Source organism: Zingiber officinale, chromosome 7B, assembly GCF_018446385.1.
Source record: "Zingiber officinale cultivar Zhangliang chromosome 7B, Zo_v1.1, whole genome shotgun sequence".
In the NCBI taxonomy this organism is placed as follows: Eukaryota; Viridiplantae; Streptophyta; class Magnoliopsida; order Zingiberales; family Zingiberaceae; genus Zingiber; species Zingiber officinale.
The window spans coordinates 113,889,703-113,904,369 of NC_055999.1; the positions used below are offsets into that span (position 1 = coordinate 113,889,703).

The 14,667-nt window shown below is 38.4% G+C and overlaps 1 protein-coding gene across 1 annotated transcript; it reads right to left on the minus strand.

The window, feature by feature from the left end:
• Window positions 1–11,302: 11,302 nt before the first annotated feature.
• On the minus strand, window positions 11,303–14,076 carry LOC122006991 (subtilisin-like protease SBT1.5). Its single transcript, XM_042562712.1, has one exon. The coding sequence runs from the start codon at window positions 13,953–13,955 to the stop codon at window positions 11,592–11,594; it is 2,364 nt and encodes a 787-aa protein (XP_042418646.1). The 5' UTR covers window positions 13,956–14,076; the 3' UTR covers window positions 11,303–11,591.
• Window positions 14,077–14,667: the final 591 nt, after the last annotated feature.

A 14,667-nucleotide genomic window follows, 5' to 3' on the forward strand; every position in this document is an offset into this window, starting at 1 on the left:
GACTTTGCTGCGACTTAGTTCCCAACCAAGACTTTACCATTTGTCAAGTAACTTGCTCTTGCATACTTAACATGACTTGTTAGATTTCAACAAACCTAATTTTAACATTAGTCATACATCAAAATTTTAGATTCAATGTTGCGCTCCTAGTACCAACAATCTTTCTATTTTTGATAGTATGAAAACCTAGTTAAAGTTAGTTAAACATAATCAAAATAAATTTTGAATTTTATATTCAATGTATGATAAAAATATAATTAGTGAAGTCATACATGAATATGTTAATTTAAACATAACTCCCTCTTAATTATTGCTCCCCTTAATCATATAAAAATTGGAAAGTTTAAAAAAAAAATCTTGACTTTAACCTTGTTTTTCTCTTTTGCTTCACATATCAAAATGAGTTAATTTGTAAAGAAGAGATAATTAAAACTTAAGTCAAGACATATTGCCAAATAATTAATTACAATTTAATAAGCAAGATTAAAGTAGATGTTAATTAATCACACAGGTAAGTCAAGTTATATCACATGAGTCAAACATAAGATAAGATAATAATATAAGTCAAAATCTAAACCATAACAAGTCAAAAAAATATGTCAAGTCATCACAAAGTCAACTACTAGTCAAACAAAAGTCAAGCATAGTCAAATCAACTACAACTCAAGATATCCAAAAAAAAAACAAAGACAGCCATAAAGTCAACTCCAGATCCAAAATCGATCTAGTCAGAAGGACAAGGAGGTCGCTGGTCCATCTGTTGAGCACGTAACATATCCTCGATCCCCTACAGTTGAGCCTTTACATCTCGAAATTCATAAGTGACAGTATTCTTGAGTCAGATCACTCGGTCCTCTAAGGTCAAAAAAGGTGGAGGTGCTGGAGGTCCTGGAAACTGAGCTAGTATATGATCTGGATCAACATTTATCCCAGCTAAGATCTCGTTAATCTGTGAATGAGCATCATGCCTCCCATTCTTCTAGACTAGGTATTTTGTTGGTATTGAAAAAAAGAAAATGAATTTAGCAGACTTAAATTAGGCTCTGTCTTGTTTATAAATTTTATATACAAATAAAATCATCACAATTGGTGATATTCATAATCCACACAAACATATTTCATATTCATCCATACATTCACATTTCACAATCGACACATCAAACACATTTTTACAATACCAATACAAATACATTTCACAATCCATAGTAGAAACAAACAACATCTAAGCATAATCCAATAATTGAACATCCATACAAACAATATAATCCGAATACTACATTCATATATAAAATAGAAATAGAAAATCACTTGTAGAAAGCCAAATAAAATAGATGTATATCATATTTATGTATAAATAAAAATGTTGCATATATATATAACCAAATTTAATACCTATATAAAAGAAATAAGCAAATGTTGATCATCAATGTTAATAGGCCGGACTACTGAAACATATAGTAATACAATGTTTAGAAATTAGCTAATTTTTGTATGATGAATATATTTTGCATGATTTATGTATGACAAAAAAATTTGGGTTTTAGTTGAACAAACCTCAGAAAAAATTAAACAACGGAATCTGATGAATCCTGAGTCTCATGTGAATCAAAAGCAAATGGAATTGGTGGCTGGGGCAAATTAAATATGAACTGTCACATATGAGCCATGAGAGCATCACGATCCTCACATCGCTTTTTATCCTCATCAGCTCTCCTTTGTGTCTCAGTAGCCATCTATTATTCCATCTTCTTATCCATTGAGGCAATTTGAGTGCGCAGTTCCTGATTTTCCTATCTTAAAGATTACATCTCAAAAGAAGAGGAAGAGAATGCATCACAATCTCTAGGAATTCTCAAACGATGAGATGTGACTTTGGCTTGGGAGCCATGACCGTAAATGGTGGAGTTTTTTGTCCGTCCACTAATAACATCATAATAAATCTCATTTAGTGTCTCGGTAAATAGAGACTGTGACTTCCCTCTCATTTGCTGATAACTGATATGCCTGAGCCCAAGGGCGTAGCCAAGGCTGGGCTACACTGGGCTCCAGCCCAGTGCAGCCCAGATAACCTCCATGTATCCATCACTCCTTGCAATATTATTTCAGGGCTGCACTGGGCTCCAGCCCAGTTTAGCTCAGCCAATTTTTATATAACAACTACTTTTGACAATATTATTTTATCTCAATATTGGAATAGGTCCTATATGAACACCAATGATGGAGCAATTGAACTAAGATTTAGTCCAGGGTTAGTGATGGAGCTATTGAATTAAGATTTAGCCCAGGGTGAGTGATGATCCTAGCTACGCCATTGCCTGAGCCACTCTATCTGTTATTTAATCATGTTTGAAAAAATATAATATGACTATTATTAAATTTGATCACAATTACTAAAGTTAATGAAAATAAAAATAATTAAATGTAATAAATAAATAATTTTCCATAAAAGGAATTACCTACAGACTGTGACTCATAGTAGTGTATGAGTGAAAGATGATATTGAAAGATCTGTAAGCTTAAGTTACTGTTTAGCTTGTGTCTAAGAGCATATAAAAGAAAAGAGTGGAATGGTCGTACAATAACAAGGTCTCTAGTGTTGATAGGCAAGATGCAAGAATAAAATACCTTGTATAGAACATAGTTTGCTACTCTAAGTTGGATAGAACTGAAGTTGACGACGGTCGAAATCCGTTCGCCACCAAAAAAGTATGTGTAAATACTATTCAAAGTGATGTCAGAATAAGGGACAAGAAAAGGTAGACTGAGAGATGGAAAACAATCAAACGTGGACGCCGAGGGACGCAACTCAAGTTAGTCCCAAATCATATCAGGTGTGAAAAATAATATCAATACCTCCGGCTCTAGATGTAAATGTAATATCCTCTATCTTGGCTAAGTTATTATAGAACTTAGCATACATATCAAGATTTACTTCCTGATCGCATTAAACAAGTGTGGATAGATCATAGTGTGCTATGATCCCTAGTGTGTATGCATAGTGCTCCGTAAAAAACTCCTACTCAAATACCTAGTGTTCATGGAAGTATAGGTATGTTGTTCATGTCTAATCCTAAGATCCTCAAAGGGAAACCTAGAGTCATTAGAGGGATAGGTTGAGGTGTTTGCCTTAGTTGCTCTACATTTAGGTCTAATAATTATAGTAAAACAACTAAGTTTACGACGAGAGAGCAATAAATATTATGCATAAAAAAGTGAAATTGAAATGGTCGAGTCCAAAAATGTTACCTAGGCATGATGACCGAGAAGGGAAACTTAAGCTTGAGAAACAGGTCGAAGGCAGACTTGAAATAGGCTTGAAAACGTGTTTAGAAGAAGAGAAATAGGGTTTGAGTGAAGTTCTTGGCGGCTACTCGGGTTGCCTATATTAAGGTTGCCTGGGCGACTTGAGGAGTACCTGATCGACCCTATATGTCTAATCAAGGTGTCCATTCGAGGTAAGGCGGGTAATCGTGTGTGATTCTCGGATGACCGAGAACCTAATTTTCACTGTCATGATAAAATACCCACAAGCAATTGTAACCGTAGCATTAATTTTTGCCTACCCTAGTAAATGTGTTCAAAATTTTGGTGGTTCATTACCGGTCTCTTATATATTGACGAGCGATCAAAAATTCAAGCATGTTGAATTTTTGAAAATATTTCTAAGTAAACATATTAATCTATCCTTAAGTTCATATGAGAAATTTTGATAGTAAGTTAAACACAAAATTGGAAAAGGCTTTATAAACATGAAATAATATTTTTAAAAAATATCTAAGTTTTATCAAAAAAAAATAATTTGAAAAGCTCTTTTTGAAATGTCCAACTTTGATTTCAAGCTTAACTATTCATAGCATAGAATCTTCCAAACGGTTGGTCAAATTAAGTTTGTGTTTTAGCTTAATCTTATTAAAAATAAGTTGTTAACTTGTGAGAATTACTTAACTTAATTAGTAAAAATTTTAGTCCCAAATCATGTTGATGCACAATATATACATCTAAAATCAAGGCTATAACATTAAACACCACACATTTTTCTATGTTTCTCAAACAAAAATAAGTTATTCCTGCGGTGTTTGTGAGAGGCTGGCTATCTAGATCAATAAGTGCATGTAGTCTACGGTAGGACCTAGGCTAAGTGCATTTGAAATAAGAGATGAATAAATCAAATAAAACAAATATAATATAAAAAATATTTAATTTTGAAGTCAGATTTATTTTTTAAAAAAGAGTAATCATGTGGAGTTAATCCTAGTCTAAAAGATCTAAGAGATAGCTCCCTATAAGTTGGAGCTCTAAAAGATTTCAATCTAACATGGGAATTTACATAGCATGCACTCTAGTCAATCACATGTATATGTTGTTTGAGTACCCAATAACATTTATTTTCTACTTGATTAACTAAGTAATACTTGGGAACGCAAGTCATCTTACTTTTAGCATTTCCTTTGACTAAGGTAAAGTAAGAAACATGATTTAACTTGAGCTAAACTCAAGTTCAATCTTATTGTATGCAACTAGTCTGGATGGTAAAGTAAGAAACATGATTTAACTTGAGCTAAACTCAAGTTCAATCTTATTGTATGCAACTAGTCTGGATGGTAAAGTAAGAAACATGATTTAACTTGAGCTAAACTCAAGTTCAATCTTATTGTATGCAACTAGTCTGGATGGTAAAGTAAGAAACATGATTTAACTTGAGCTAAACTCGAGTTCAGTCTTATTGTATGCAACCAGTCTGGATCCAAGGATCATGTCTAAATACTTAACCTAGATGTGAACTTGCACAACGTTGACTTCAACTCACTGACTTGGTTTTTCATATTAGAATTCTCTTCCTTAAACTTTGACACTTAAGTTTAGGTTCCAACTTGACTAACTTGAATTAATGAGTCCAAGTTAGTCTTTTTCTTAAGGTCTTTGACCTCCTTATAAATAAAATCTTAACTTTAGACTTGTAATTAGCTAGGGTCTTAGTCAAATAAGAAATTGTTGCATATAATTTTTTGGTGAGTGGATTTGTTATATCAACTGATTCGTTTGAGTCATTGATTTAACTTGAATCTAATGCTAAATTGTAGTATGACTCAAACTCAAAATTTGATGCTTCTTTGATTGTTGTTAATGCTAGAAGGTTTATTTGGTCCGAGTCTAATTCAGATTCCGATGATAATTCATCCCAAGTTGTCTTTAATGCCATTTTTTTCTTCTTCTTTATCTTTTCAGGCTCTTTCTCCTTCAAAAGCAGACAGTTAATTTTGAAATAACCCTTCTTTTTGCACTTGAAACATCATACCTTGTTTAGATCTTTTTTTAGAGATTTCCTTTTCCATGAATCTCCGAGAGAACTTCTATCGTCGGATCATTTGCTTAACCAAGTGTGCTACTTTTAAAGATAGGTCATCTTTGTCAGTTATTGATTTTGACTCAGTCTTTTCTTTAGGCTTTGTTTTTTACTTGGGTTTTCCTATAATCAAATCTATACCATTTTATTTTTGATCAAGATTAGTCTGTTTATGGAACTCAAAATCATAAGAGAATTCATCTAATTTTACAATTGAAATATCCTTGGATACTTTGTAAGCATCAACCATTGATATCCATAAAGTGACCTTTGGAAATACCTTAAGTGCATACCTGATCAAGTTGCTATTGTCAACTTGTTTGCTGATTGTATGGAGGTCATTTACTATTTCTTTGAATCGTCTATGGAGCTGACTTACTTATTCATTCTCTTTCATTTGAATGTTTTAGAGCTGACTTAGTAGCAAATCCTTCTTCACGGTTCGTGAGTCAGCTGAACCTTCATGAAATTCAATTAATTTATCCCAAAGTTACTTAACATTGCTGAATGGTCCAACTTTACTCTGTTGTTTCTGAGTTAGCCCACACTGCATTGTGGTTTTAGCTATAGCATTGGCTTGAGCCTTTCTTTAGTGCCACTTGTCCAATTGTCGAATTCAACTAGTTCTCCATTCTCTTTTGTAGGTAGTTTAAAGTCCACTTTTACTATTAGATAGTTTTCTATCTTATTCATGAGATAGTATTCCATCCTACCCTTCTAATAAGCAAAATGGTTGTCATTGAAGAAAGGAGGGTGGGTTATGCTAATTTCTTCCTGTAGATACATTTTTCTAAGATTCTTACAAACCTTGGGTTAGTTGCATAATAATATATCAAATAAATTTATTTAAGTTGTAGTTAAGGTCTGGAGATGATTTGGATTTGGTATGTTTGTAATTAGAGTTTAGATTTGGTAGCGGAATAACTAAAAATAAGAAGACATGTTTGATTACTTGGTTCACAGTCCATCAACTGCTACTCTAAGACCCATGATCTCTTGGATCATTTCTAAATGGGTAAATCACTAAAGATCTCCTCTTCAAAAAGCTTTCGAAGAAGGAGGAAACACGTACAATGATGAAGGAGATAGTAACAAGCTACTATCCTCTTTTTTTTAAAGTAAATGCAAGTAATTAAAAGTACTGACAACTAAAGATTGAAGATTCATCTTAGGTTGTTGGAGAGCCTGTTGGCGTGTCGACGATAGTACTTGCAAGAATGGAGCAACGAAAGAGAGATGAATCGATGAGAAAGTTGAGTACTCATCCTTGAACCTCGAGGCTTTTTTTTATAAACTTTTCATTCAGTTGACCAAACTCTTTTCGGTCAATCGACCTCTAGAAACTGCCTGAGTTTGTATCTAGGTTCATGATCTGCCTAGATCATATCTTCTACTAAATCTGCCATATCAGTCGACCAAACTCCTGATCTATTAACTGCAGAATTTATTTTCCTACTTGATCCAATCTTATCTGATCTGAGCTTACCATATGTATTCAATCGTCTGACTCCATATTCGATCGATTGAACCCTTGAGTTTCCTTTGTTAATAGATTTGATCATATCTAATCTTCGATTATCAAATGTGTCCAGTCGATCGACTCCATATTCGATCGACTGAACCCTTATTTCTTTTTTTGTTAGATCTCATATGATTTGTGTCTATCTATTAGGATTGGTCGACCGAACCACCATATTTAGTCAACCAAAGTCTTTGTTTAACTACATAATAAAGTAAGCATAATAGATATTCTGAATATAATAGTAATCCTGCAAAACAGAGTTAAATTTAAAACTGTATGCATGAATCTATTTAATAGTTAAGACTATTTAATATCGACTTAGAAGCCTTCGTTGGTTTTTTTAGTTGGATCAACACCTAAGGTTGTCCAGATTGGGACATATCCTCACTATCTTCTAGAATAGAAAACCTCTCCAGACTTAACTTACTTACATGCCAAATATTTGATCTGACTGACTTGTTTGGACTTCTTCTGCTGCTTTATATATGATCATCTTGATCCACTAAGACTTTCCTTCAACACTAATTAGCACAATAAATATAAAATAGTAAAGTAAAACAATATTAGCAACATACAAAATATGTTAGTCATATCAACCGTGTGTTGTCGATTAGAAATATTATTTCAATCATACTTGAATAGAGTTCACTACTCAAAGACTTCTCATTACTTAAGGTTCACTCCCTTAGTAAACCTTGATCTACTTGAACTTTTTTTTTGTTAGTTATTCAATCAATCTTAACCTAACTAGACTTTCTCTTTGCTATTCATCCTACCAACCTTAACTTGACTAGACTTCTCTCTTGACTAAGTCAGTTTTGACTAGACTCTATTAAATATATTATCAAACAAACATAAAAACTCTGAAGGTCGATTGCACCAACAATTGCAAGATTCAAATTGGGGTGGGGGTGGTTTAGCTAGTTCTAGGTTTAGTTAGTTTTAGGGTAGTTAGCTTTAGTTATTCACGCTTTTATTTATTTATTTTTGGTTTATTTCATGCTTGCATGCTCATATATCATGTCATCATATCATCATACATTTATTTGTTTGATGTTATAGCGTGACTTTAGCATGATTGATTTTATGTTTTGTGATAATATGTTGTATGTTTAGAGATCTATTTTCTTCTATCAATAGTAGCATTACTTGAGCATTGTTAAGTCAATAAAGTTTTGATGTTGGCCTACTTACTTAAGATCTCTTTTCACATTATGTTTGATCTTGAAGGTTGATTTATATCTGAGAATAATTATGATTCATAGAGTTGTATTGTTACCTTTGTTTTCTAGGTGATCCCTTAATGCATTTTGGTCATTGGAGAAACACTTGGATCGTGATACTCATTTGGAAAAATCAAAATGAAATAAATAAATAATAGGAAAAAAATGTTCATGAAGAAAAAGAGAAGGGATAAAAAAATAGTTATCATGGGGTGGAAATGATATGGTATCCTTTTGAGATCGAGTTAGGTTACTACATAAATACTTATTAATTTCTCTCAATATCGAGTACTCCTTTGAGACCTTGTGTAAACAGTGCATAGCACCTTGGGAGGATGAACCTTGCATGTGGCAAGTAAGTGTCTATCGTCGGAGGCATTGGAAATACGGTTAGATAACAACTTAATTAGGAATGGTAATTGAAACTTGAAAGTCAAGCTACTTTTGCACTGAGCATGGAGAATTTTCAATTAGGTCACATTGGGACAATTCATTTATCTTTTCTCATTAGTGAAACTACATGATAGAATTAGATGGATTCGTTATAGATTATGATGCATTGCTCACACATAAATTTAGATTGCAGTTTTTTCTTGAGAACAATCAAAGATTTAAGTTTGGGAGTATTTGATAAGTATGTTTCATTCATAGTTTCTGGTATTATTTCATTATATGAGTATATTTTGCATACTTTCATCGCTTTTGCATTATTTTTACTCTTTTAATTTGGAGAACCACTCTTTGCACTTTTGTATTGATAGGACAAGAATTCAGAGCTTAATTGGAGTTAAAAAGCCTTAAAATGAGAGTCCACAACAAGGAACACACTTTGGTTGTATCCCATGACATAAATGTGTTCTTTCGGAAAAAGTTTGACATGAAACAATGCAACAATAGGATTTTCAACACTCTCCATGGGCAGGTCGTGCCCGTGGCATAGCAGTATCGTTTAAGACCAACACACGGGAAATTCCAAAGTCGATACAATCTGACTGTGCCTTCCAGCACGATCATGTTCGACTCCTTTTTTGCCACTTGAGAGCCACACGACCCGTCCATGCTCTCCAACATGAATGTGGCTCTCGTGGGCAGCGCTCCACCTATTTTTTGGGATATTTTGCATTTTAGGAAAGTTTTCCCAACTTTTTAAGGAAAGTTTGTTAGTTTTGGTACCCTTAGAGGCTATAAAAGTACCAGAGGCATCTATTGGAAGGATCAAGGGATCAAAGGGTTCTCCCCTTCCCTAGGAGGAGGTTTTACCCGTGACAGGGAACCCTAGGAGAATCGTTTACAAGGAGTTGTCAGAGATTTCGCCCACCATCGAACTTGGAGTTCTTCCGAAGATGACGATCGACACACGACTAAGCACTCTCTTATCCTTTTCTCTCTAATTTTGAGTTGTAGAATGTCTTCTTCCGTGTGTTTGCATTGTAACTCCATCTCTATGGAGTAGTACTCTAAATTCTAGTATGAGAGAGTAGTCCGATTAATTTGTTGACATTCATTTTTTATCCATTTATCTCACTTTTATCATATGATGTGTTTATCCATGATCCGACCTTATTGTGCATACATGACTATGACACTATCATGCATTTTCATATCTCATGGGATGCAAGGAATGACTAAAAGGTGAACACAACTCTTCGACCCATAAGGATAGCGACTTGAGGGGTGTTCACGAAAGTAGTTCAAAACCTCACAATGATACCATTGGCTATCACATTGCTTAACGGGTTTACTCCGATTCAAAGTCACATAGTAGAGAATATCACCTAGAGAACCGTGAGCCATCGTGATAAGTGTCTTCTTGAGAAAGTGGTCACTTTAGTAAAAATATCTTGAAACTAGGCATCCCGTTTGGGTAAGCATACCAATATAATTCTAAAAGTCTATACCAGTTACCTTAGGATCAATTGAACCACCTTCATGCATATCACATTGAGATAAACAGAGTGAATAATATTTATGACGTTAACAATTGTCGTAGAGAAACTAAAATCCTAAAATTGCTTACCAAAATTGATTTTCTTCTAAGACACATCTTGCTTTCTTAATTCATTTTTTTTCTCACGATTCTCGCTATTTCAATTGTTCAAGATAGCTTATTTCATAATTTTGACTAGTAGTCATTTTACGGTCATGTGAAATCGATATGTTATTACTTGACGATAACCGTACACTTGCAAATTTCACCAATCACATATCAAATACAAACCTAACTAAATATTGTCAACACATCATGACACCGTGACCAAGGCCCTTACATATGGGAGGAAACATTCTCTAATAATTTGAGCTTTGATGAATATTTAAAACTAATAACCAAATCGTTGTGTTATCAGGGCCTCTAGATACACAAGTTGGAAGCACGGTGTACTTTCTATGAAGAGAAGTTAAGCCTCACTAGTTTCTTTGTGGTGTTGCCACTGTGCAAGAGTTGATGTCTTAAAATGAATATTTATTGAAGCTCGTCCTCTTCCTTGTCCTTGATAGTGGCTTGATGTGCGTGGTGGTTTTATATGGTGTGCTTATGGATTATAAATACTTGTTCAACTATAACTATTAGCTCCTCATTTTAAATTGTCAAAGAGTGTGTGTAGCCATTAAAATAAAGTTCAGTTTATGGTTTGTTATTTCTTTTATCAGTAGCACAGTGATGAATAGACTCGTATCCGTGATACAGATCCAGTCCCTTAAATAATTTACGTTGATTGAATTGAAATTTTATCAACTCTTATGTTTTGGGCCAAAATATTTCAGAATATATAAACAGATTGAATTTAAGTAGCTATCATATTTTTTTTAAATATACCAAAATCATATTCAAAATTTAACAATGGTTAAAAATGCATTTTACTAATGTGATACTAGCCCAACTGTAGATCTTGTCGTGGTCTTCGGTATGGGTCAGTGAGTCTGTGGCGGAGGCAGCATAGCACAGTGACAGGGATTCCAAAATAAGCCTGCTCCCAGTCCCACTACTCGCTGTTGGTGCCATGCGCCAGATGGGCCAAACTGCTGATCGGCAGATCCAGCTGGTACGCGCCCTTTCACTTCTCGCTTCACCATGCATGATTATCTTTTTCACATAATTTCGAAACGGAATATGATTACACTAAGCCAAATCTCTCCCTTGTCCACATGCACCTCTCCACCCCATCATGACAACCAGCCACGGGACCCACCAGTCACCCGACGCAGCACAAAACAGAAGACCGAACATGGGCTAGCTAGCTGTTTGGAAACAGCAGAAAATTACATGACAAACCACAAGAACGACTATCGTTCTCCTCTTCCTGCTTTACTCTTTCTGCTTCATCCGCTTGCTCAGTTTCATGAAATTTATACATATATATATTATATATGAGCACTATCGCGCACTGTCTTAGTCTAAAGCAAACGAGAAGTGGAAACTTTTTCTACATATTCGAGCATATTTGAAAATCTAGGGGCGGATTGATCGTGCAGCTTCTTCACGGTGGTGGTCGAGCCACTTGCATCATGAAAATGGTGCCTGAACTGTGACGGCGATGGGGCTCCTCACTGAATGCCTTCCGTCACTCCATGTCAGCGATCCACTCCGGACTCTAGAGTTCCCCGGCGCCATCTTCTCCCACGTTTCCGCCTTCACCCTCACCAGAAAGCTCAGCTTTTGCCCTGACCGCCGGAATGACAATTCCATAGGCTCCACCGTCACCGTACTGCCCTCCGGCTGCTGCACCGTCGCTCTGTATGTTGCGGCTCCGTTGCCTACGTTTGTCACGGTCCGAATGAAATGCGTTGCCATTCTTCTTTTTGAGCCGTCCTCCGCGAACACAGCGGAGAAGGAAGGGTAGTTCAAGTTGCCGGCGTGCCCCGCTTTCCTTGCTCCCCGGCAATCCGCCGCCTTCCGCGTGATCGCCTTGATGTTCTGCTGCGTGTAGTTGAGGTTGCACAGGAAATTGACGTAGTCGACCGCTGTGAGGTCGTAGATCAGGCCCGGGTCCATCGCGCGCTGCGGGTTTACGTGGCCGGAACCGAAGTCGAACACGTCGGAGAAATTTCCAGTGGACTCGTCGAGCATTGTCATCCCCTTGTTGTCCTTCACGTAGGCGGTGGTCATTAGGGCCGACTTGATGGCTGCCGGAGACCAGTCCGGGTGCGCCGCCTTGAGGAGGGCTGCGAGGCCTGAAACGTGGGGGCATGCCATGGACGTGCCCGAGAGAATATTAAACTCTGTTCTCCTTTGGTCGGATGGGATCCCGGCGGGGCCGACGTTGTGTGGCCAGGCCGCCAAGATATGGAGCCCTGGTGCGACTAGGTCCGGCTTCAGGATCTCCGGAGACTGGGGGTTGGGCCCGCGGGCGGAAAATGAGGCGATCACCGGCGCAGGGTGAACGCCAAGACGGGTGCCGCGGAACAAAATGGTGGCGGTGGCAGGGAATCTGGAAGTGGATGTAGCGATGTACTTGCGAATTACGTCGCCCACCACAGCACCGACGGCGGTGGCGGGCAGGACGTGGCAGTCGGCGACAAGGCCCTCTCCGTCGAACACGCCATTGGCTAGGATCATGCCCACGGCGCCGGCCTTGCGGACGACCTCTCCTTTCGCGGTTCGGGAGTTAACGCCGCGGTCGCAGAGAACGATCTTCCCTTTCACAGCTTCCGAGTTGAGGGATCCCTCAAGGCACAAGGAGGAGGAGTAGCCGTCGCCAGCACCTTGGGCGACCCCTGCATAAACCAGTGGATATAGACGGCCAGAGTCGAGCGAGGGGCCACCGTAGACACTAACGCCAGGGAGGACGCGACCATTGCCGAGCTTGACGTCCGCAGGGAAGTCGCGGTCCATGGAGCCAGCACCGACGGTGGCTACCCAGGGAGCAACGTTGGTGACAGTGAGCCCGCCGGGACCGCCGTTGCCAGCAGAGGCAGAGACGAAGATGCCAGCCTCAGCGGCAGCGAAGGCACCTACAGCAATAGCGTCGAGGTAGTAGGGCACGACGACGCCTCCAACGCTTAGGGAAACCACGTCGACGCCGTCGGCAACAGCGGAGTCGAAGGCCGCGAGGATGTCGGAGTCGAAGCAACCAGCGACCCAGCAGACCTTGTAGGCGGCGAGGCGGGCCTTGGGGGCCATACCAGCAGCTACGCCGCGGGCATAACCAAGCGTGGAGGCAGGGAAGACGTACCGTCCCGCCGCAATGGAGGCGGTGTGGGTGCCGTGTCCGTCGGTATCCCGTGGCGATCGCAGCTCGACGGACTCATTCATGCGGCCGGAGGTGGCTTCGTACCCCGCGGAAAAGTAACGCGCCCCGATGAGCTTGCGGTTGCAGGAGGAGGCCGGGAAACCGGGGCCAGAGACGCACTGACCCCGCCACCGCGATGGGGCAAGGCCGAGGTCACTGTCGGCGAAGCTGCGATGGCCGGGGGTGATGCCGGTGTCCACAACAGCGATGACGAGTTCAGATCCGAAATCGGACTCTGCGAGTAAGCCGGTGCGGTCGGAGGATAGGAGACCGAGGAACTCCGGGGACCGCGTGGTGTCAGGGTGGCGGACGAGCTCTGGCAAGACGGCGAGGAAGCCCGGGGTGGAGGCGAGGGAGGCGGCTGTGGAGGGGGAAATGCGAGTGGAGAAGCCGTGAAAAAGGGAGGAGTAAGTATGAATGAGGAAGCCACCTGGGGGGAAATCGGTGATGCCATCGGCCGAGGCAGTGGCGGCGAGAAGGGAAGTTTCGTACCAGTGGGCGTGGGTAGGGAAGATGGAGGGCTTAGCGTCGGCGTCAACGCGTACTATGTAGGTGTCAAGAAGTTCGACGGCGGAGATGGAAGGGAGGAAGAAAAGGAAGAGGAAGAAGAGAGAGCGGAGGTAGAGATCGATCTCCATTTTTATTAGTCGGCTGCTACTGCCTCTGCCTCTGGTTTGGGGCTTACGGCTGGCAGGCAAAAGAAGGCAAAAGAAGAAGAAGATGTTCGAGCAAGTCTCTCTCAAGTGCCAGTGATAAGCATGCGGGAGTGTTTTTTATTTTTTATTTTTTATTTTTTAATAATTTTAAATGACTCCTGTAAATTTTATTTGATTTTTAAATCACGACAAATTTTTGAGATTGTCCCGGACTCTCTATCTCTGATACGTGGGATTTGATTTGCCCATTGAGATTTGAAAATGTCTAAAAACTAGAGTTTGGGTATTTAAATGATAAGATAATAGTCAATTTGAATGAATTAAATCATTCAAATGATCATTTAAATTTAGTTTAATTTATTTTGGTTATGAACTTGAGTTAAGTTGATTCGATTAAATATTATGAAGCTTTTAATTCAAGTTTATTTATTACTTGAAATTTTTGCTTACTTGATTGATTATTAAATTTAATAATTTTAATTTATTTATTTTAAAAAAATTTATTTATTTAGTATTTTAATGAGTTTTATTAATAAACATGATTCATGATTATTATCTATGAATATTAGTTGAACATTATATATTTAAGTTTATTTATTTAATTGATCTTGTGTATTGAATGAACATAAATAAATTTTTATTAAGTTAAACATCAAATTTATTTACTAATGTTTAGTTGATTTACGATCCTAAC

Coding starts and splice junctions, on each gene's coding strand:
- LOC122006991 (XM_042562712.1), bottom strand. CDS start 13,955: ATGGAGATCGATCTCTACCTCCGCTCTCTCTTCTTCCTCTTCCTTTTC.